The 23,109-nt window shown below is 38.6% G+C and overlaps 1 protein-coding gene across 2 annotated transcripts; it reads right to left on the reverse strand.

Moving 5' to 3' along the window:
• Positions 1-837: 837 nt before the first annotated feature.
• On the reverse strand, positions 838-22,726 carry PSMC6 (proteasome 26S subunit, ATPase 6). 2 transcript variants are annotated; one of them, XM_023222607.2, is made up of 14 exons: positions 22,585-22,726; positions 21,506-21,585; positions 21,373-21,412; positions 21,084-21,136; positions 18,423-18,490; positions 18,067-18,181; positions 15,622-15,709; positions 11,157-11,218; positions 10,946-11,069; positions 9,925-9,986; positions 8,034-8,154; positions 7,816-7,896; positions 4,797-4,868; positions 838-1,335 (listed from the first exon to the last, which is right to left on the reverse strand). In XM_023222607.2, exons 1-14 carry the CDS (start codon positions 22,709-22,711, stop codon positions 1,217-1,219), a joined length of 1,212 nt encoding a protein of 403 aa, XP_023078375.1. In that variant the 5' UTR covers positions 22,712-22,726; the 3' UTR covers positions 838-1,216. The 2 variants fall into 2 exon arrangements, with proteins under 2 accessions (XP_023078375.1, XP_031791625.1); XM_031935765.1 differs by lacking the exon at positions 22,585-22,726 and adding an exon at positions 22,386-22,542.
• Positions 22,727-23,109: the final 383 nt, after the last annotated feature.

Here is a 23,109-nt window from a genome sequence, read left to right on the forward strand (position 1 = left end):
GGTATTAGATGGCTAACTTGAGCACTCCATTTTCTCTATCACTATTTTAACTGTTCTTCGTCTTTTAAAATTAAAAAAAGGCACATAATATCCTGCTAGGAAGCTTTTAATTTGAAGAATTATTGTGTAGCTAGGTCATATATTTTTGGTTCTTTAGTGTTCATGAAACTGAAGTTGTCTTTTCTTTTCACCATCATCTTTAATAACTATTTATGCCCAATGATGATTCCTTTGTGTACTGTTATAATTTTATTGCCAGATGATACGAGAACGAACCATGTATAGGTAACAGAAATCTTGTTTTGAACATTTCTGACACTCCTACATCCCCTACATCATACACTCTTAGCCAGGTATCCATAGATACCTAAAGAGTCCTTGGATGAGCCTGGGAAACAATAAATTTCCTGAAAGTATAGTATATGCAAAATTGTGCGTATGTTATAATTTTTCCTGGAAGAGGGTCCAGACCTTCACATCCTCAACAGGGACCTATCATCTTACATAAACCAAGAAAACCAAGTCACATATTAGCAAATATTCCATTGAATCATACTCTTTAAAAAGTTATGGATGTGCATGTATATTTTCAATTAATCAACAATGAGCTTAATCACAGTAGATGAAGAATATGTAAATACTATCTGGAAGGAGGAGTATAGACATACCCACACATCCATGTTTTATTTAAGAAGATGATCTTATGAACACCAAGTATGGGTACTATTTTAAAATAATATTCAAAAATCCACAATCCATCTGGGTTATCAAATAGTTTACTTGCTAAAGAACCTAAAGGACCATAGTAAATGTACTCTTAGAAAAGACAAGAATATATATGTAGGAGAACTAAATCAAACAGATTTTATTCACCTTTTTAGATGAGGAAAACAAATGATACAAAATAAGTCATAAGAAATGCTTTCTTATACCACTATCTCAAACAACTTTCAATGTTTTACAAAATGCTCACACAGCAAATATGAAAAGCTTCAACACTCTTCCTTTGTAACTTGCTGCAATAAATGCAGCTTTAACAAACATACAAATTTCTTCTGTATCATAAAAGTTGAATTACTAATTTTTATGATGTTACTCATATTTTTATTCATATACTTTTAATGACATCATTGCCAATACATACATTATTTTCTTTAACTTTATTTTTACATTAAGCCAATATCTGTCATGCAGCCATCAAAAATCTTACAGTAAATTACACAGGTTTGTAGTCCAATTTAGACTCTAGCTTCTTAGAATCAGCCACTTTTCTGACTGCTTTCATGAAGTCTTCTTGTACTACAAAATCATGATCAGCACGAATTGCGAACATACCTGTGGAGAATAAAACAACATGACTGCTATATATCACATATGAATTATATGTTCATTATATGAAAAACAATATAATTATATGGAATAAATGTGAAGTTTGTAATTTGCTAAAAATAGTTCTAATTTGCTAAAAACCACTATCTTTTTTCAATTAAAATCCACAGGCCGGGTGCAGTGGCTCACACCTGTAATCCCAACACTTTGGGAGGCCAAGGTGGGCAGAGCGTGAGGTCAAGAGATTAAGACCATCCTGGTCAACATAGTGAAACCCCATCTCTACTAAAAAAAAAAAAAAAAAAGAAAAAAAAAATTAGCTGGGCATGGTGGCGCACGCCTGTAGTCCCAGCTACTTGAGAGGCTGAGGCAGGAGAATGGCTTGAACCCAGGAGGCGGAGGTTGCAGTGAGCCGAGATCGCGGCACTGCACTCCAGCGTGGCAACAGCGCAAGACTCCATCTCAAAAAAAAAAAAAAAAAAATCCATAGTAGTGGTGTGATTATTTTCTAAAACAAAAACAGGTGAGACAATTATATGAATATTTAACATCCAGTTCAAGGCTGGGCACGGTGGCTCAAAACTGTAATCCTAACACTTTGGGAAGCCAAGGTGGACAGATCACCTGGGGTCAGGAGTTTGAGACCAGCCTAGCCAATATGGTAAAAACCCCATCTCAAACACAAAAATTAGCCGGGCGTAGTGGTGGGCGTCTGTAACCCTAGCTACTTGGGAGGCTGAGGCAGGCGAATTGCTTGGACCCAGGAGGCGGAGGTTGCAGTGAGCCAAGATCATGCCGCTGCAATCCAGTCTGGGTGACAGAGTGAGGCTCCATCTCAAAAAAATAAAATAAAATCAGGCTCAAATGGTCCCTGTATCTGACTGTAGATCTTACTAAAAACAAGCATAAATAATCAAAGCAAATCAAAACTACCAACAACACGTACACATTTTAAGCATAATTTAACTTGACAGGAAGCAATTTGCTAGAAGGCACACATTTCTGGGGAAAAAAAAATCTTGAGTAAGTTTGATAGCCATTCTTTGTTAATAATCAAAAACTTTGAGAATAGGGAATCACACAGAAAGCCAACAGTGGGTTTTAGCAAAACTCAGAGTCATTATTCATGTGTTAAAATTTACCTAATTTATGTACAAATTGGTATTTTTGTTTGATTCATATTTGAGTATCACAACTCAATTTTTTCCTTCAACTTTTTGACAAGTACCTTCTCAAATACTATTTGACAAAGAGGTGAAAGTTTCCTTGTATGTAGTTTTTTAAACATTAGTTGTGTCATGGATATGGGTCCCAGATTTTGAGATAATCCTAACTCATGATAAACTAAAGCAGGTAAGGTTATTGCTATCTACTAATTAAATGAATTCTATATTTCCATTGAGGATCTGCCTGTATCGAATTTTCACTTACATAAAATAAGGGAGTTAAAATAGAAGATTTCAAGGATTATTTCCTATCTTGTTTCCTTTCTAGATGTCTACATAAGGAAACAATCTATGTTGTCCTAGAAACCAGGTGAATGGAAATGACTGATTTTTAAAAAAATAAAGTTTCAAAACTTATTTAGAAAGCTACAGTGAAACTAGGTAAGTTATTTTTGTAAACCCTGCACACATAGCTGTTTTCCAAATCTCTTTAGTGAATGACTAAATCTGCACAGAAATGCCTGGCCAGGCCTGGTAGCTTGCACCTGTAATCCCAGCACTTTTGGAGGCCCAGGCGGGTGGATTACTCGGGCCCAGGAATTTGAGACCAGCCTGGGCAACATGGTGAAACCTGTCTCTACAAAAAAATACAAAAATTAGCTGGGCGTGGTGGCACACGCCTGTAGTCCCAGCTACCGGGAGATAAAGGAGAAATGATCAGGTCTGGGCTACAGGGAGCAGTGATCATGCCACTGCACTCTAGCCTGGGCCAGAGTGAGACTCCGTCTCAAAAGAAAAAATAAAACAGATATATTCTAATCCAAAAAAAGAAAATGTCAGGACCTGAACAGGAAGGGCAACTATAGTTGAATCAAGTGTATTTTAACTTACAGAAAAATGTTAACAAAAAAGGCTTGAAGTCTAAAACGAAAATAAGAATTTCAGTATGCTTCCAGATGTGAATATCCCACCTAGTTAAAAAAACTAAAATTTTAATCCACACAGAAGTTATAGCTCATTTGCAATAACTAAAGGTAAATTTGTAAGAATATGTAAGGGGAAAAAAGCATATAATTTGATAGCAACAGCCTTTAAGTTCACTGCACAGCTTGCATTTGGATTACAATCTAACCAAAACAATCTTCTGATAATAATTTGGTCTGGTTTACATTTTGGAAAGAGAATGTCATAAATTACTCTAACTTGTTCAAGCTATATGATAGTTTACCTCTAAACAGTTTAGTTTATTGATAAGGCTCTGCGAGCATGATTTACCCTGATTTGTATTGACAGCATTTCTAGACATGAACGGAAGTATCCGACCTGCATATTGATGCAGATACTGACTCACAGCATACCCAGTACCCATGAAGATACTTGTACTGAGAAGCCCTCCCTGAGCAGCCACTTTAAACACTGTGTTGAATTTACTAAGGGTAAACATGATATGAAAAGCAAGAGGAAATCACATATTCTAATACTTAAGAAAATCTATAACCTATAAAGTCAGTAACTATACTGTAGAAGTTTATTTTTTCTATTTAAAGATTCTGTATGGAAGACAAAAACTAAATGATTCTAGGTAGGGTATGAAAGCTACTTGGTACTGGAAATAAAAATAGCATCACACAATTTTTACATACAATGTAGAAGTGAAAAAAAAAAGTATCACACAATCCACAGAGAATTATATTTAAATACTACATTTTACACAAATGGCATGATCACATAATTCATAAATCAATCATTCAAAACACTGCTCACAGACTAGTATCAGACAACATACATGATCCATTTTGCAGCAGATACCTCTGGTGCTTGCCCATTCTAATTCCAGCCACAGGTGTAGTAGGCAATTCTGTAGAGCCTCAGACTTACTTCAGGGGGCCAGTGTTCTATTACATGCCTCTCCTTCCACATTCTGCCCTAAGGCATGTGGAAGTGCAAAGGAGTTAACACTACCAAGGGCAAATCACATCCAATGGGGGATGAGTACTGGTAAATCAATGTTCTAGTCTCCCAACTTTCAGCTGGGTGATCCTGGTAGGCATTCTGTATGTTTCTCTGAGATCTAACCTCCCTTTCCCACAGCACCTACCTCAATGGTGCACCCTCATATTAGCTTTCCCTCTTTCCATCTCGCTTACTCTGTTTCTCCTATTTCCTGGAATCAATTCCTAAAAGAACAGCATCAACCGAAATCCTTGCAAAGTGTAGGCTCTGCTTTTGGACAAACTCAAAACAATTTCAGCAAATTTTAAAAATCAAAATCAATAGTAAAACTGTACTTGAAACCCTTACCTGCTTCAGTACAAACATTTCTCAGGTCTGCTCCATTAAAGCCATCTGAAAGCTTCACAATTGCTTCATAATCTGTTTAGAAAACATACTGGAAATTAGTTTTAAAAATTAGACCTTTACTTGATTTATGCCCACATCGAAAATTTAAACTGAAGAGCTTACTTTGAGTTTGATCAGCTAGACATCACCTCTGTTAACATTCCACAATATTAATATGCAAAAACTAAGACTTCTGTTAAATAAACCAGCACCAAGCAGAATTAGACACACCCCTGAAACTTTAAAAACAGGAAATATCACCAAAATCTCAAAATACCTTAACCTATTTTTATATAGTGAAATAGCTATGCACATGTGAACTCCAGATACCTGTTAAGCTATGACTTTTATCAAAACTGTAACCAAATCTTTAATTTGAATAAACCTATAACACTCAAAACCAATTATAACAATGGAATTTACTTTGTTTAATCATACAAGCCAAATATAAAGTATAGCAAAACTGAAATGTAATCAGACATCATTGTATCACACGGAATTTTTGAATGCTACTGCAGGCATTAGCTAGCTTCTCTGGTTTCTGTGCAAGATTCAAGTGGTGAAGTATCAGATCTATGGTAGCAATAATAAAGTGAGTTCTCCACCCACCCACATAACAGACATGAATCGAAGAGCTATAGGATTGGGGTAGCAGCAATGGATCTGATACAGAATAGGAAGAGAAATAAGACAGCACAGGCGACTACAGTTTGAATAACTTTGATGATGCACTCTTTGGTCAGGCAATATAGGGCATGTCGTTCTCTATTTGAAATCATACAGATATTCATGATTTGTCTTTAATCAGGTTTAAGTTCATTGTAAACTTCCTGAGAGCAAGAATTCCCAAGGCTAGCACAATATCTGGCATCTAGCAAGAGTTCAGTATTTGTGGAAGAAACCTACACATTGACATCCTTTGTTCAGTTCAGTCTTTCCAGTTCAAAACTCTCTAACAGGAGCAACGAAGATAGTGAAAGGCAACAATCAGCTATTTGTCATTATTTCAGACCATTAACTTCTAAAGAGTTTTTAAGGCTACCTGGAAATTATACTAGATTTCCCTAGTTTGGAGGTCAGCAAACTTTTTATGTAAAGGGCCAGAGAGTAAATACTGTATGCTTTGCAGTCCATATGGTTTCTGTTGTAACTATTCAACTCAGCTATTCTAGTAGGAAAGCAGCCATAGACAACAGATAAATGAGCATGCTTGGGTTACAACAAAACTTTGTTTCCAAAAACACAGGGCAGGCAGAATTTGGCTCACAAGCCATGTTTTACTGGCCTGTACCCTAGTCCAATCCCTCACTTCCATAGGTAATGACTTTATACCTTCTCCTCTGTCCTCAAATCTCTAATACTTCCCTATCTTCATTCTGAATGTGCATTCTACTTCACTGAGAAAACAGAAGCATTCAGAAAAAAACACTTCTACAAGTTTCTGCACTATCTAAGAACCTGTCCTCATAAGCATCTATGTACTCTGCCTTTCCTCCAGTCTCATAAAAGTACACATATATATAGGGCCAATCCGCCTTCAAGGAAAGAACATTGCCAATTTCTCTTTCTCCTAGGTCATTCCCAGCAGCATTATTTAAAAAAAAACGGATCACGAGGTCAGGAGATCGAGACCATCCTGGCTAACCCAGTGAAACCCCGTCTCTACTAAAAATACAAAAAACTAGCCGGGCGAGGTGGCGGACGCCTGTAGTCCCAGCTACTCGGGAGGCTGAGGCAGGAGAATGGCATAAACCCGGGAGGCGGAGCTTGCAGCCCGGGCGACAGAGCAAGACTCCGTCTCAAAAAAAAAAAAAAAGAAAGAAAAGAGGGGGTTGTAAACTCTTCCATCTTAAAGAAAACTCTGCCAATCCTCATCAGCATTCCCCTTCTACTTCTTCTGTCCCCTCTGTGGAACTCTTAAAAGAAATGTGTAAACTCAATGCCTCTCTTCTCAATCTCTCTGAAACCCATCTGAAATAGGCTTCTCCACCACTCCCAAGAAGCTACTTTTGACAAGATTACCAATTACCTCCACATAGTTAAATCCAAAGGTCTACTCTGAGAACTCTTTATCTGACCTATTGTCAGCATTTAACAGGAATAAATTTAAAACAAAACAACAAAAAAACCAAACCAAAGAAACCAGGCCGGGTACAGACACACATGCCTGTTATCCCAGAACTTTGGGTGGCCGAGATGGGCAGATTGCTTGAGCCCAGTAGTTCAAGATCAGCCTGGGCAACATGGTGAAACCCCTTCCCTACAAAAAAACAAGCCAGGGTTGGTGGTATGTGCCTGCAGTCCCAGCTAATCAGGAGGCTGAGGTGTGAGGATCATTTGAGCTTAGGAGGCAGAAGTTGCAGTGAGCTGGGATCACACCACTGCACTCCAGCCTGGGCAAGAGTGAGACCCTATCTCTAAAAAATGACCTTCTTGGTCAGTCCTTCCCTATGCTAATCCTCCCTGTCGTTTAAAAATGTATATCCTCATGCCTGCTCCTGGCACTTCCCTAATTTCCTATCCCCCTTTTCTTTTCTTCTCCCCCTGAAACAGGGTCTTGCCAAACTGGAGCACATGATCATAGCTCCCTGCAGCCTCAAACTCCTGGCCTCAAGTGATCCTTCTGCCTCGGCCTCCCAAAGCATTAGGATTACAGGAGTGAGCCACCATGCCCACCCCCCACTTTCTTGCTTTATTTTTCTCCATAGCACTTATCATCATCTATTATACTTTGTTTTACTAACTTTATCTGTTTTTTCCTAACAAAAATGTAAGTTCTCTAATGGCAGATTTGTCTGTTTTGTTCCTTGATATATCGTTAGCCCTTACAAAACACTTACAATGGTTCCCAGCATACAGTAGATGCTCAATAACTATTTGCTGAATTTAAAACCAGATTTAGGAAACTATCAGTAATTTCTAACAGTATTTTTCTTCATTTACCAAATGTAAATACATATAAAATAGATGACTTCCTTACCTATTTCACCATGCTTTGTAATGGGACCTGCGTGGATTTTCAGTATGTCTAACCTTGCTTGTTCATTTGGCAAATCAATATCTGAAAATAAAAAATTATTTTATAGTCCAGTTTTATCTTTTATAAAATACAGTGGAAGGTGAACTGAAGCACAGAAAGCACAGAAAAACAAATGGGCACAAAGGGAAATGGATAGTAGGTGAAGAACCTTAACTCACGTATTTTTCTATCTAATCTTCCTGGACGCAGCAAAGCAGGATCCAGTGTATCTGGTCTGTTTGTAGCCATGATCATTTTAACTCTATGCAGAGTATCAAATCCATCCATTTGATTCAGTAACTAAGAATATTAAGAATCAGATTTTACAAACATTCTAACCATTAAAAAAATAGCATGCACCTTTTATATATCTAATGCCATGAAATGTATTGTCTACAGATAGATATGTTCTATCTTCAGAATGGTCATTTAACAGAATTCTAATTTTCTCTCTATTATATAAAGGGATATACTTTCCAGCCTCAAAGTTCTAAACTAGCTTATGTGCCTTTTAATAGCTATGTATCTTTCTATAGCTACCAGGTAGTTTTAATAAATCTGAAGGCTTCCATCATGTCAAGAATTATGAAATTAAACTATGTGGATCTAATTTCCAAAGTCCAAAATTTTATTTTTTTTTAAATAAAAGCTAATAATAAAATCTAATATATAAAGTGCTTATATGTCAGACATAACATTTATATTAGGATAACTGGATACAAAGATTTTTCTACAAATTTGACAGTAAATCCATAATTTTTTTTTTTTTGAGACAGAGTTTCACTCTGTCACCCAGGCTGGAGTACAGTGGCCTGATTATCGCTCACTGCAACCTCCGCCTCCTGGGCTCAACCAGTCCTCCCACCTCAACCTCCTGAGTAGCTGAGGGACTGTTTTTTTTTTTTTTTTTTGAGACAGATTCTTGCTCTGTTGCCCAGGCTGGAATGCCATGGGGCGATCTCAGCTCACTGCAACCTCCACCTCCTGGTTCAAGCAATTCTCCTGCCTCAGCCTCCTGAATAACTGGGATTACAGGCACGTGCCACCACACCCGGCTAATTTTTGTATCTTTAGTAGAGACACTACATTGGCCAGGCTGGTCTCGATGCCCAGACCTCATGATCTGCCCATCTGGGCCTCCCAAAGTGCTGGGATTACAGGCAGAAGTCACCATGTCTGGTCTATTTTTTCAAATAATTCTGTACACAGAAATATTGAAAGACATAAAAAATATTGTCTCAATTTCTAAAGTTTTCTTGAATAAATGAAAAACCTTACTGCATTTAACTCTAAAATATAGCAAGTCTGACAATGTGTTAGTTGATGATATATTAGTTACTTGAATAAAATTAGTATTTGTGTCATTTAAAAATATCTCAATTTAAGGTTTCTAAGATATTTTATAATTTCCAAATACTACGTATCTTCTGAGCAGATCTGTATAATTTATGAAAAGAGATTTTTCAAATACTCCTAAGAAGAAAGAATTTGACACTGCATTTCCCATGCTACCTAGTTTCTATTTGAAGTGGCAAATGTATTTGGAGTCTTGCTATCATTTTCACAGAATTTGGAGTGGGGAAAGGTAAAACTGGGGGAAAGCTTTATGTGCATTCTTTCATTGTGTCAACTATCCTCTTCAATTATCAAAACTATTTTAATTGCCTCAGTCTCAGCAATAAACTGAGAGAAAAAATAATTTTTAGAGCAGCTGCATACATAATTATAGCTCATTTATTGCCAACGGTCTTAATATGACCATTACATAAAATGTCTTCATAAAACTACCACAAGATCACATTCATAAGAATTTAAATATATGAATGACTGATCTGCTCAAAAACACACAGAATAGTACAGGTATATACCAAATGGAATTTGGCAGATAGCCTTATTTTCTAGTAGTCATTTTCTTAGAGTTTGTGAGAAACATGTTCGTTCCTGACAATATTTTCAAATTTTATATTTCATTTAAAATGTTCTATATATTTTGACTATCAAATATGCAATGTTCAGTTCTTCATTTAATAAACATTGGTTTCTTTATAAACCCCCTTTACCAAATATTACCTCCATTAACGTTCTCTGAATCTCTCTGTCAGCTGAAGTACCCTCAGAAAACCGACGACCACCTAAAATAGTAGATTTGGAAATTTATATGCATTACTCTTTTCCTCTATAACTATCATTTAAGAAAACAGAACAGTCTGTGCTTAAAACATTAAGATGAAAACTAAAGAGTAAGAATTATGCTGACAAAGTTAGACTGGATTTTGGTGTAACATTTCTCATTTTGTTAAAGTGAAAGTTTTATTTATTTATTTATTGAGACGGATTTTCGCTCTGTCGCCAGGCTGCAGTGCAGTGGCATGATCTTAGCTCACTGCAACCTACACCTCCTGGGTTCAAGCGATTCTCGTGCCTCAGCCTCCTCAGTAGTTGGGATTACAGGCACGTGCCACCACATCCAACTAATTTTTGTATTTTTAGTAGAGACAGGGTTTTACCATGTTGGCCAGTATGGTCTCAATCTCCTGACCTCGTGATCTGTCCACCTCGGCCTCCCAAAGTGCTGGGATTACAGGCATGAGCCACCACTCCCGGCCGTGAAAGGTTATTAAAACCGGTTAAAATAACATCTAATTCATTCTGGTATCTACTTCTTACAAATCACAATTACAGATTAAGGGGGGGGGGGGGGAAGGTTCTTTTACATTTATTTATTTTTTATTTTTTTATTTTATTTTATTTTTTTGAGACGGAGTCTCACTTTGTCACCCAGGCTGGAGTACAGTGGCGCCATCTTGGCTCACTGCAAGCTCCGCCTCCCAGGTTCACGCCATTCTCCTGCCTCAGCCTCCGAGTAGCTGGGACCACAGGTGCACACCACCACGTCCAGCTAATTTTTTGTATTTTTAGTAGAGATGGGGTTTCACCATGTTAGCCAGGATGGTCTCGATCTCCTGACCTCGTGATCCGCCCGCCTCGGCCTCCCAAAGTGTTGGGATCACAGGCGTGAGCCACGGCGTGCGGCCGTTCTTTTACATTTAAAAAAATGTCCTAAAACTTTCAACAAGGGTGTTATTCTTACCAATAGCATCTATTTCATCCATAAAAATAATGCATGGTTGATGGTCTCTGGCATAATTAAACATTTCTCTGATCAAACGAGCACTTTCACCAATGTACTTGTCTACAATAGAACTAGATACAACCTGATTAAAGGAAAAACAGGAAGGTAAATATAAGATAATTCAAGTAAAATTAAATTTCAATTAAGTACAAAATAATCTTCCCTTTACCTTTAAGAAATTGCAGTCCAGCTGGCTAGCAACAGCTCGTGCCAAAAGTGTTTTTCCCGTACCTAAGAATGACCAAAAGAAGTCTTAATTAGATGGTAAGGTAGAAAAAATTTGTTTTGAGACAGGCAATCACTCTGTCACCTAGGCTGGAGTGTGACGAGATCACAGATCACTGCAACCTTGACCTCCCAGGCCCAAGCGATTTTCCCACCTCAGCCTCCCAAGTAGCTGGGATCACAGGCACGTGCCATCACGCACAGCTAAGTTTTTTGTTTGTCTGTTTGTTTTTCAGAGACGGGGTCTCTGTGTGTTGCCCAGGCTGCTCTTGAACTCCTGGGCTCAAGTGATACTGCCACCTCGGCCTCCCAAAGTGCTGGGCTTACAGACAGAAGCCACCGCACTTGGCCTACGTGAAACAAATTTTTAAAATCCTTTTAAGAATATAATCGTTTGGGCCGGGCGCGGTGGCTCAAGCCTGTAATCCCAGCACTTTGGGAGGCTGAGACGGGCGGATCACGAGGTCAGGAGATCGAGACCATCCTGGCTAACACTGTGAAACCCCGTCTCTACTAAAAAATACAAAAAACTAGCCGGGCGAGGTGGTGGGCGCCTGTAGTCCCAGCTACTCGGGAGGCTGAGGCAGGAGAATGGCGTAAACCTGGGAGGCGGAGCTTGCAGTGAGCTGAGATCCGGCCACTGCACTCCAGCCTGGGGAACAGAGCGAGACTCCGTCTCAAAAAAAAAAAAAAAAAAGAATATAATCGTTTGGCAAGTAAATTTTCCAAAATGAAAGCTAAATCCTAAATAGAATTGTCATTTAAAATTCCAAAGTACTTGGCCGGGTGTGGTGGCTCACACCTATAATCCCAGCACTTTGGGAAGCTGAGGCGGGTGGACCACAAGGTCAGGAGATTGAAACACAGCGAAACCCCGTCTCTACTAAAAATGCAAAAAATTAGCTGGGTGTGGTGGCACGTGCCTGTAGTTCCACCTACTGGGGAGGCTGAGGCAGGAGAATCGCTTGAATCTGGGAGGTGGAGGTTGCGTGAGCCAATAATCTCGCCACTGCATGCCAGCCTGGGTGACAGAGTAAGACCTGGTCTCAAATAGAAAAAAAATTCCAAAGTACTTTTGCTCTCAACATTAAAATTGTAATTAAAATATAATTTTTTAAAATCAATTTTAAATTGACAAATAAATTGTATATTTATGGGTTAAATTATGATATATGTATATATTGAAGAATGATTAAATCAGGCGAATCCACATATCCATCACCTCACATGCTTATCATTACTTTGTGGTTAGAACATTTAAAATCTACTTTTAGCAATTTTGAAATAGCTAATATGTTGTTATAGTCACCATGCTATGCAATAAATCACCTAGAACTTATTCCTCCTAAGTGAACTTTATATCCTTTGACGAACATCTCCCCATCCCCATACACCACCACAACTTCTAGTAACGACCATTCTACTCTTGGTTTCTATGAGTTCAATTTTTAACACATGAAAATGAGATTATGTGGTAACTGTCTTTCTGTGTCTGGCTTATTTCACTTAGTATAACATCCTCTAGATTCATCCATATTGTCACAAATGACAGGGTTTCCTTCTTAAAGGCTGAATAGTATTCCAATGTGTATATTTACATTTCTTTTTCTGTTTTTTTGAGACAGAGTTTTACTCTTGTTGCCCAGGCTGGAGTGCAATAGTACGACCTTGGCTCACCGCAACCTCCGCCTCGCAGGTTCAAGTGATTCTCCTGCCTCCGCCTCCCGAGTAGCTGGGATTACAGGCATGAACTACCACACCCAGCTAATTTTGTATTTTCAGCAGAGACGGGGTTTCTCCATGTTGGTCAGGCTGGTCTCAAACTCCTGACCTCAGGTGATCCACCTGCCTCAGCCTCCCAAAGTGCTGGGATTACAGGCGTGAGCCACCACACCTGGCCACCACATTTTCTTTATCCATTCATCCATTGATGGGCAATTTTTAGGCCGTTTCTGTATCTTGGCTATTGTGAAATAATCATGGGAGGGCAGCTATCTCTGACAGACTGATTTCAATTCCTTTAGATATAAACCCAGAAGTGGGATTGCTGAATCATACGGTAATTCTATTTTTAGTTTTTTGAGGAACCTCCATGTTTTCAAAAATGGCTGTGCTAATTTACATTCCCATCAATAGTGTACAAGGGTTCTTCCTTTTTTCTCCACTTGCTGCAAACACTTGTTATCTTTTGTCTTTTTTATAATAGCTATCTACTTACAACATGGACTATGACAGAAACTGCTGTTACATTAAAATACGTTGGTCTATCCTGTACACTGACTGGATCTTTTACTTATGCATATTTTAACATCAAGCATTGATTATTTGGAAACTACTGGTTGAGTTATGGAAATCTTCCAAACGTTGACATTTTTCATTACACAATATAAAAAATTTTTGTTATTCTCACGACTTATCTGATCAGAAAAGTCTTTAAGTATTAATATATTACAAGGCTGCCGTGGCTGGGCAATGTGGCTCATGTCTATAATCCCAGCACTTTGGGAGGCTGAGGTGGGTGGGTTGCTTGAGCCCAGGAATTCAAGACCAGCCTGGGCAACATGGCAAAAACCTGCCTCTACTAAAAACACAAAAATTAGCCTGGCATGGTGGCACACACCTGTAGTCCCAGCTACTCAGGAGGCTGAGGTGGGAGAATCACCTGAGCCCAAGAGGTAGAAGTTGCAGTGAGCCAAGATGATCACACCACTGCACTCCAGCCCGTGCAACAGAGTAAGACCTTATCTAAAAAAATTTAAAAAGGAGAAAGAAAACAAAAAAAAGAAAAAGCTGTCAACCACATAGTGCCAGATATATGTTTTTAAAAATTCTAATTTTCACCTGACAATTCAAATTTTATCACTGGCAACAGATGGTGTCAGTTGTTTAACATGACAGGCTCAATTTGTTCGCTTTGGAAAAAATGTGAGGCAAATAACCAAAAACCAGTCTTGAGTAATCAATAACTAATAACCAGTAACCAGTCTGATAACCACAGCATGTTTGTAAATGGTCCATGCAAGCAAAAATACTATTGCATAAAAAGCAACGAATTCAGCTGGCAACTTAAATAACTGTGCAAGTGCTTTTCTTAAAGACAACTATCTTATTCAATATGCAGCAGAAATACTTTATATGTATTTTCCATTTCATCACAAAGAACACAAAATATTACACAAAGATGAAGATTTAATAAAATTAATAATTTTTACTGTTTCACCAAGGACTTTAAAGTGAAACTGACTTTTTTTTTTACACAGCAACTATGTGGCAGTGAAGAACACAATGGTTACTAACTAGCACTGTTTCGTGCCACTAACGCTGATTCACACTACAGTGCAAGTAATTTAATTTTACCCATGTTGCTCTTAACACCATCAGCACAAATGTCAGCACAGTGGAAGAGCCAAACAACATTTTAGTTTTTTGTTTTGTGTCATTGTGGGGCTATGTATGTCAAGCAGTATGCTATAGGTACATTTCTCTTATATAAAAAAAAAAAAAATTTTTTTTTTTTTTTTTTTTTTTGAGGAGTCTCACTCTGTCAGCCAGGCTGGAACGCGATCTCGGTTCACTGCAACCTCTGCCTCCCAGGTTCAAGCAATTCTCCTGCCTCAGCTTCCTGAGTAACTGGGATTACAGGTGTGCGCCACCACGCCTGGCTAATTTTTGTATTTTTAGTAGAGACAGGGTTTCATCATGTTGGTTGGCCAGGCTGGTCTCGAACTCCTGACCTCCAGTGATACGCCCACCTCGGCCTCCCAAAGTGCAGGGATTACAGGTGTGAGCCACTGTGCCTGGCTTAACATTTTAGTATTATAGAGTAGTTTTGACCTTACAGATTCCATGAAAGCACCTCTAGATCTGTGAACCACAATTTGAGGACTATTAAACTAGAATCACATGGCCTGTTAAGATAAATATACTGTGAGGCACAAATGCACTAAGCATGCCTGAAAGAACAGTAAACATAAATATTCTCTCATTCTCACTCTGAACAGAGTAGAAGTTGGAACTACCCACATCAAATTTCCATCTTATGGCCACGCGCAGTGGTTCATGCCTGTAATCCCAACACTTTGGGAGGCCAAGGTGGGCAGATTGCTTGAGTCCAGGAGTTTGAGACGGCCCGAGCAACATGGCAAAATTGCTTCTCTGCAAAACATACAAAAATTAACCAGGCATGGTGATGCATGCCTGCAGTTTCAGCTACTCGGGAGACTGAGGTGGGAGAATCACTTGAGCCCGGAAGGCAGAGGTTGCAGTTAGCCAAGATTGTGCCACTGCACTAAAGCCTGGACAATAGAGAGACCCTGTCTCAAAAAAAAATAAAAATAAAAAAAATTTTCATTTTTTTATTCCTTAATTCATTTATCTTATTGGTGGAGTAGAAATAATTCAATACCAACCTGGTGGTCCATATAACAAACAGCCTTTTGGAGGTATTATTCCTACACGCTGAAATAACTCTGGGTTTGTAAGAGGTAATTCTATGACCTAGAAAGGAAGTTAAATGTTTCTTAAAAAGTTAGTCAAGATTTTTAATGTACTTTCAAATACTTTAAGTCAAATATCACCTTAGTTAGGTGTACACATCATAATTCATAACAGACCTAGACTTCCATGCTAGGTAAAACCATTTATATTAAGAGGTTTTGCTTTAGGTAGATTTAAGATATCTTAAATCTAAAAAAATTTAAATAATGTTTTTTAAATAAACCACACACTTGATTGGGGTGATGGTTACGCAGATATATTACTTGTCCAAACATATTTGAAATGTACACTTAAGAATCTACATTTTTTTAATGTAAATTATATCTCAATTAAAAATTAGACTACAAAAAAATCAGTTAAGTCAAAAGAACATATAAACAGAAAACCCAACTCAAAAGATCTATACTAGTTTGCATTTGAAAATACAACACAAAATAATTCTAAAATGGGGGATGGATTTGATAACATACCAAGAGAAAAGGTATATAAAATTTTTATCTGTTGGCATTTTCCCACAGCAGCTTTAAAAGAACAGTATGTTCTGCTCTCAAGATTGATTCAAGGAAGAAAAATGGAGACTAGAGATATTGAGGGATATTGAGGATCTGAAAGTCCAATTTAAATTACTTATAGTACCAGTAACTTGAGAGAGAAATTCCTTTTTTTTTTTTTTTTGAGACGGAGTCTATTGCCTAGGCTGGAGTGCAATGGTGTGATCTTTGCTCATTGCAACCTCTGCCTCCCAGGTACAAGAGATTCTCCCGTCTCAGCCTCCTGAGTAGCTGGGACTACAGGCACCTACCACCACACCTGGCTAATTTTTATATTTTTAGGAGAGATGAGGTTTCACCTTATTGGCAGGCTTGTCTTGAACTCCTGACCTCAGATGATCCACCCACCTTGGCCTCCCAACGTGCTGGGATTTAATAGGCCTGAGCCACCACAACCAACCGAGAGAGAAATTTCTATTGAATAGTTGTGTTGGGCTAGGTGTGGTGAATCACGCCTGTAAATCCCAACACTTTGGGAGGCCAAGGCTGGAGGATGGCTTGAGTTAAGGAGTTCAAGAACAGCCTGGACAACATGGTGAAACCCCATCTCTACAAAAATAAAAAAATTAGTCAAGTGTGGTGGCACATGCCTTAGCTACTTGGGAGGGTGAGGTGAGAGGATGACTTCAGCCTGGGAAGTAGAGGTTGTAGTGAGCTGAGATTGCACCATTGCATTCCAGCGTGGGCAAAAGAAAGAGACCTTGTCTCAAAACAAAAAAAAAAGTTGTGTCCATATGTGCATAAAGTGTGACTGGGAAAAGCCAGAAGTGAGAGAAATCAATACTCTAAAGTGCAAAGTATCTGCAGACAGTAAAGGATACCGCATGTACACATGGGATTCTTTCTGCTCCTATGGCTAATGCAGCAAATCACTGTTGAAAGTAAGTTTTCACCGTTCTATGAAGCACTTGTTCTTCCTCTGTTGCCCTTTCATTAAATACAGGTGAGAACTGCCTTTTTTTTTTTTTACACTTAGACCAGTGTTTCTTCAAGTATTGTCAAAGAAAAATTGGGTTTCATAATTACCTGGAATGCTAATTCCTGTGCCTACTCCCAATCTAGTCCATCAAAACCACTCAGAGGGCCTAGTAATCTTTATTTTTAATAAGTGTTCCAAAAAAGTTAATGTACTGAAGTATGAAAACTGGCTTAAGGCTTAAATCAGATTGTGTAAGACTTTCCAATTACTCCCATTAACTCCTAAATATTCACAGCCTAATTTAGGATGAAATCCATAGGACAATGTAATTTGCTTTACAGATAACAGTTAAGAAGCTGTCTGTGCTACGAAGTAAGGCAATCTTGATTTGATTCTTCACCTAAAAGCTTAAAAGATTTAAGACAATTCTAAAGCCAGTGGTTTTCTTGAATGGCAGCAAACAGCTTTAACAAAATAAAATATTTAAGGAATAGGTATCCTACCCTTCAGTAAGCGTGGGAAGCTAGCATTAATGAGGTTATGGAAAAAACTCATTGCACACATTATCCCAAGTAACTGATTATGATAATCAAAACCACAGGACATCAGACTACATCAATTATTCTTAGCTTTTTCTCCGTTCCTTTGCCACAAAAAGAGCAGGATTTTTCTAAAACCAATTTATCTCCAAATAAAAAAAACTAATTTTCACAGCTAGAAATTCAGTGTTATTCTTCTTAGCAAGAATAGTAAATGCATAATATTCTTAACTACCATTTAGATAATTTAGACAAAAAGTGCTTTTTCATCCTGTTTCTCCTGTGAAGAATCCTAAACCTACTAGTATTTATTAGCTAAGCTCAGAGAACAAAGCACACAGTACCAACCTCTCTTAATTCCCGGATCTGTTCTGATAGCCCTCCAATCTCAGAATAAGAAACATTCCCAGGGTCCTCATGAGACATGTTATAAACCAATGGATCCACCTCTCTTGGCAAATATCTAGAATGAAAAGGTAAGTATTTTTATTTTGGAAGATGTATTTTCTCTCAGCCTACAGATAGCATACAGATAACTTGCTCATACAAACACCTCCAGCTGATCTCAAAAAGATGTGCTTAATTAGAAACTAGTAAAAGGTAAAAAGTGCCAAAATATTCAGTGATCTCAAGAAGCATATATCTCAGACAAAAACCACCCTTTGTGAAAATAAAAGGTAAACTCAATAGAATAAGAAACCCACCTCATGATAGTTAGTGTAGTCATATCCAAAGCAACTCTTGTTCCTGGCTTCAGCTTACTTTTGTCAAGCTAGTTTTGTAAAACAAAAGATATTACATAAACACTTCAGAAAGGAATAACACCCTACCAAGAGTTTAATATTTAGAAGTCAAATACTCATTTTTACCCTTCAGAGAGAACACAAATATTAGACTATAAACTCCATGCTAACAAAATGGCTTATAAAATAAGTAATTTAAAGTGATTTCCGCCTGCCCCTTAAAAGAATGCCCCTTTGTGTAATCTCAGTGTAAAATGTGAAATGACTAATATGCAAAGCTTGAGGTGGCAATGGTACAGTGACTTTGGGAATTGCTACCAAAGCATTTATAGAAAAATCCCTTAGTGAACATTTTAGGGAGAGGAAAGGGAAGCATTTTAAAGGTGTGCTCATCAGATTTATTTTGAAATGTACAGCTTCTGGGAAGAATGTGTGTTAAATGCTCATGAGAAAAGGGAAAAATGCAGTTTCCCCTTAGAGATTTTTATTAAAATGCTTTAAAATTAAAGTCCCAAAACCCCGCAACCATCATTCATGCCTTTGCTACATGACAGGCACATGCTGAGCACATTACACATTAGGTTCAATCATACTAAATAATTTCTTGGCATATCTGGCTAAAATTAGATAGAATTTAATAGATCCACCTCACACTCAGGATGTTGTTACTTTTCAAAGATGAAGTTCCTCTTGTTTTTTTTTTTTTTTTTGAGACGGAGTCTCTCTCGCCCAGGCTGGAGTGCAGTGGTGCCATCTTGGTTCACTGCAACTTCTGCCTCCTGGGTTTAGGCGAGTCTCCTGCCTCAGCCTCCTGAGTAGCTGGGATTACAGATGTGTGCCACCACGCCTGGCTAATTTTTTTTTGTATTTTTAGTAAAGATGGTGTTGAACCATGTTGGTCAGGCTGGTCTTGAACTCCTGACCTCATGATCTGCCCACCTCGGCTACTCAAAGTGCTGGGATTACAGGCATGAGCCACCCCATCTGGCCCAAGTTACTTTTGTTTTTTTCTTTTTTTGAGACGGAGTCTCACCGTCTCCCAGGCTGGAGTGCAGTGGCGTGATCTAGGCTCACTGCCAGCTCTGCCTCCCAGGTTCAAGTCATTTTCCTGCCTCAGCCTCCCGAGTAGCTGGGACCACAGGTGCCCACCACCATGCCTGGCTAATTTTTTTGTCTGTTTTTTAGTAGAGCCGGGGTTTCATCGTGCTATCCAGGATGGTCTCAATCTCCTGACCTCGTGATTCACCCACCTCAGCGTCCCAAAGTGCTGGGATTACAGGCGTGAGCCATCGCGCCTGGCCAAGTTACCTTTTAATAGTTTAAAAAATTGCATGCCAATACAATTTCAGGATCATATAAATTACCACTTGTCACAGGATTTTACAAAGAGCTCAAATTTAGGAAGATGGGCAAAACACTAGGATTAATATAACAATTAAGGAAAGAAAAACGGCTAAGAAGTGAGGTTACTTGAAAAAAGAAGAGGACAGATCAATATGAAGCTATTTCAATGTTTACATCTATAGGGAATACAGGCTGAGTATTCTTAATCTGAAAATCCAAAATGCTCCACATGTGAAATTGTTTGAATGCTGACATGATGCTCAAACAAAATGCTCATTGGAGCATGCTGAATTTTTGATTTTTTAAATTAAGGATGCTCTATGAGTATAATGTAAATATTCTAAAATCTGAAGAAAAAAAGGCCAAAATCTAAAGCATATTTCTGGCTCAAGTATTCTGGATAAGGGATACTCAACTTATATATACTTTGGCTTTTCTAATGTTTCTAGTTTTCAAATATAGTCTTGCCCTCATGCAACCTGAAATATCTTAGAAATGCCAACTTTTGGCATCCACAGAGCCCTGAAAGGGACATAAAAACCCCTTGTTAGTTTAGGTATCTAATATTTTGACTTAGAAAATGTCAACCACTTCTATACTAGGCAAAATCCTAATATGAGATTTAGTTTCTGGATTAAATTATCCCTTACAGCCATGTTCTGTGAACGTTTTAAAACCTGAACCTGAAATGACAATTAAACAGAGAAAGCTCTTCCAATGAATTTAAAAGAATTCTCTATCTAAGGACACTTTCTAAAGAATAGTACATAAATTGATTTTAGACACTACTGAATGACTTGAGGTCATTTGTTGGCATCGTTGATAACTATAAAATAAAATTGAGAATTATTTCGACTTGCCCTACCCTAATCTAAATGACCTCACACAAAATTAACCTAGGCCATGGTACAGTCCATAAGTAACAGTTCTGAATGTCTAAATATAAACACAGATAACTGGTGGTATCTAACACTTGTAAGTCCTCTTTAAAAATGACATTAAAATGTCTATTTTCCAGTTCTAAAATACTTTTATTTCTAAGTGGCTATTAATAGATCTGACTGAGACAATGTAATACGGTAGCAAGTACGGAATGCTAGGAGTCAAAGCCCATGGTTTGAATTCAGGCTTTGTTAATAACTAGCTATGTCTGAACAAATCATCCTTGTGAGTTATGGGAGTAAATGCCCGACCTGCTTGCCTCAAGAATTAGAGACAATACCTTACATGAAACTACTTTTGTCAATCATCAGGCCCTATACAAATATAAAGTATTACCTGTCGACGACAACCCACAACATATCTTGGTCCATTGGTAGCTTTAACAATGACTAGAAGAAAAAACATAAAAGAACTAATTGAAAAATAGAAAGTAAAAAAATACATATCCACGTTGATAGAGGGTTTAGTTGTATTTCTGTCCTTCAAGAAGACATTAGTTGAAGGAAAACTTAAGTCTATGCAAAAATACTATCTCTCTGCATTATTGTCATTAAAATAATAAGCATTTCAAAAGTTAGAGAGAGGTGGGCTATTTCTTTACTAATTAATGAGCTAATTCACTCACATTTTTCTTCAGTTAACTGTTTAAGCACTTCACCCACAATCTAAGGAAGAAAATAAAAAGCATTACTTTTTGGCAACAGCTAAATAAAAAAGCAAATTACCATGACCCCTATTCCCCAAACTCCATTACCTACCTGCCCGACGCTTTGTAGGGCCTTCAGATCATTCTCAGACTTTTCGTACTGCTTGGTAAGTTCTTTTAATTGTTCCCTTACTGAAATAATACAATTTGAACATTTTTAATTGAACAGTAATCTTAGTGTGTTTAAGTGGCTACTTCTCATTTTACTGTTTACATAAGTCTATTTCACTTTACCTAAGTTTCACATCCACTATTTCAAATCATACAAGACATAATGCTGTTTGTAATGAGTAGGTGGCATGTATAACAACAAAATGTTACAGAGAAAGCACCCTATTTTTATTTTCTTGATCGGCAATACTTGTTTAAGCACATCTTACGTTATATTCTTAACAGATACTGACACCCTGACACTTAGGATTTGCGACTACAAATCCGAATGATAATCAGACCCTTCCTCACCTCTTCACCTACCCACTTGGTTATTCTCTGATATTCTACCCTAAATAAAGTCAACAAATGCAGTTCTCCAAAGAATCATTTAATTATGGTCCTCCTTCATTTAATTAAACCACTCATGCTTTTCAATGAAAATGAAGTGAAAAAAAAGTTAAGCACTAAGGAGGTAAGGGAAATGTGTATGCCTGATACAGTACAACACGAAACACGACAAAAGACGATATGGGTTATTATGACAACTGGAACACTTCTCTCTAAAGCTCCGCGGCCGTCTTTCGACTCCAAGAACAAGCCGACTCCCTGAGTCTCATCTCTTGTTTGAGCTTGCTTGACTCAAGTGCCTTTCCCTCTCCGAGTCCCGGGACTCCACCAGCACTACCCTCCTTGCACCCTAACCTGGGAAACATCCTCGGCCCACTTCCCCACTCCTCCTCTACTTCTTTTTCATTTCCACCTCGAGGCCGTTCTGTCACCTGGGCTGGACTGGTCCATTTCTACACCCGAAGGAGTGCTGCTCCACAAGCTCAGGGCCGGATGACAAAGCGCCTTGTCCCTCACCGAGGCCTGGTCATCTCTAAGGCTCGGTTGCTGGGCTCGGCCAAAGGCTTCTACTTTGTCAGAGGCAGAAGCGAATCGAGGCACTTGATTACATGGAAAGAAAGGTGCACTCACACTCCTTAAGACGGCCGTCGATCTCCTTGTGCTCAAGCAGCTTCTTGCGGTAGTCCTGAAGCGCCTTATCTCTAGGGTCCGCCATGATGAGAAGCCGTCTCTCATAGGGGATGCCGGGAATGGCCATGGCCGTCCGGGCGGGGGAAGGGGCGGGGCGAGGGACGAAACCCGGCCTGGAGGGGTGGGTTCGCCCATGAACCCGCCCCTTCCGGTTGGCCCCGCCTTTCTCCTCCGCTTCCACCTGTGTCTCGGTTCACCTAGAACGCCAACATACACTGAGAGAGGCCTACACCCACACCGTTTCCGGCAGGCCGAGATGGGTAAAGCAGGACTCAGTTATCTCGGTCTTCCCCTTAGAGGCCTCAGTATTAAGTCACTGCTGTCCCGGAAGTATAAAAGGCTCTATAATAAACTGAGATGGAAGTTAAGTAGGGAATGTGTAATACCTCAAAAGAGTTCCGATGGCCTGTCAACACAACACAGATGGCCTTTGGTATAACACAGTACTGTCCAAGACCTCCACGT

The sequence above is a fragment of the Piliocolobus tephrosceles genome, chromosome 6 (assembly GCF_002776525.5).
Source record: "Piliocolobus tephrosceles isolate RC106 chromosome 6, ASM277652v3, whole genome shotgun sequence".
Taxonomy (NCBI): domain Eukaryota; kingdom Metazoa; phylum Chordata; class Mammalia; order Primates; family Cercopithecidae; genus Piliocolobus; species Piliocolobus tephrosceles.

What these genes read in the sequence shown, in the direction of transcription:
- PSMC6 (XM_023222607.2), bottom strand. Translation starts at nt 22,711, where the DNA reads ATGGCCATTCCCGGCATCCCCTATGAGAGACGGCTTCTCATCATGGCG. An exon ending in ACTACACTAACTATCATGAG is followed by an intron (nt 18,182 to 18,422) that starts GTGGGTTTCTTA and finishes TTTTCATTCTAG; the next exon opens with ATATTTGCCAAGAGAGGTGG. An exon ending in AAATGTTTGTACTGAAGCAG is followed by an intron (nt 1,336 to 4,796) that starts GTAAGGGTTTCA and finishes TATTCTCCACAG; the next exon opens with GTATGTTCGCAATTCGTGCT.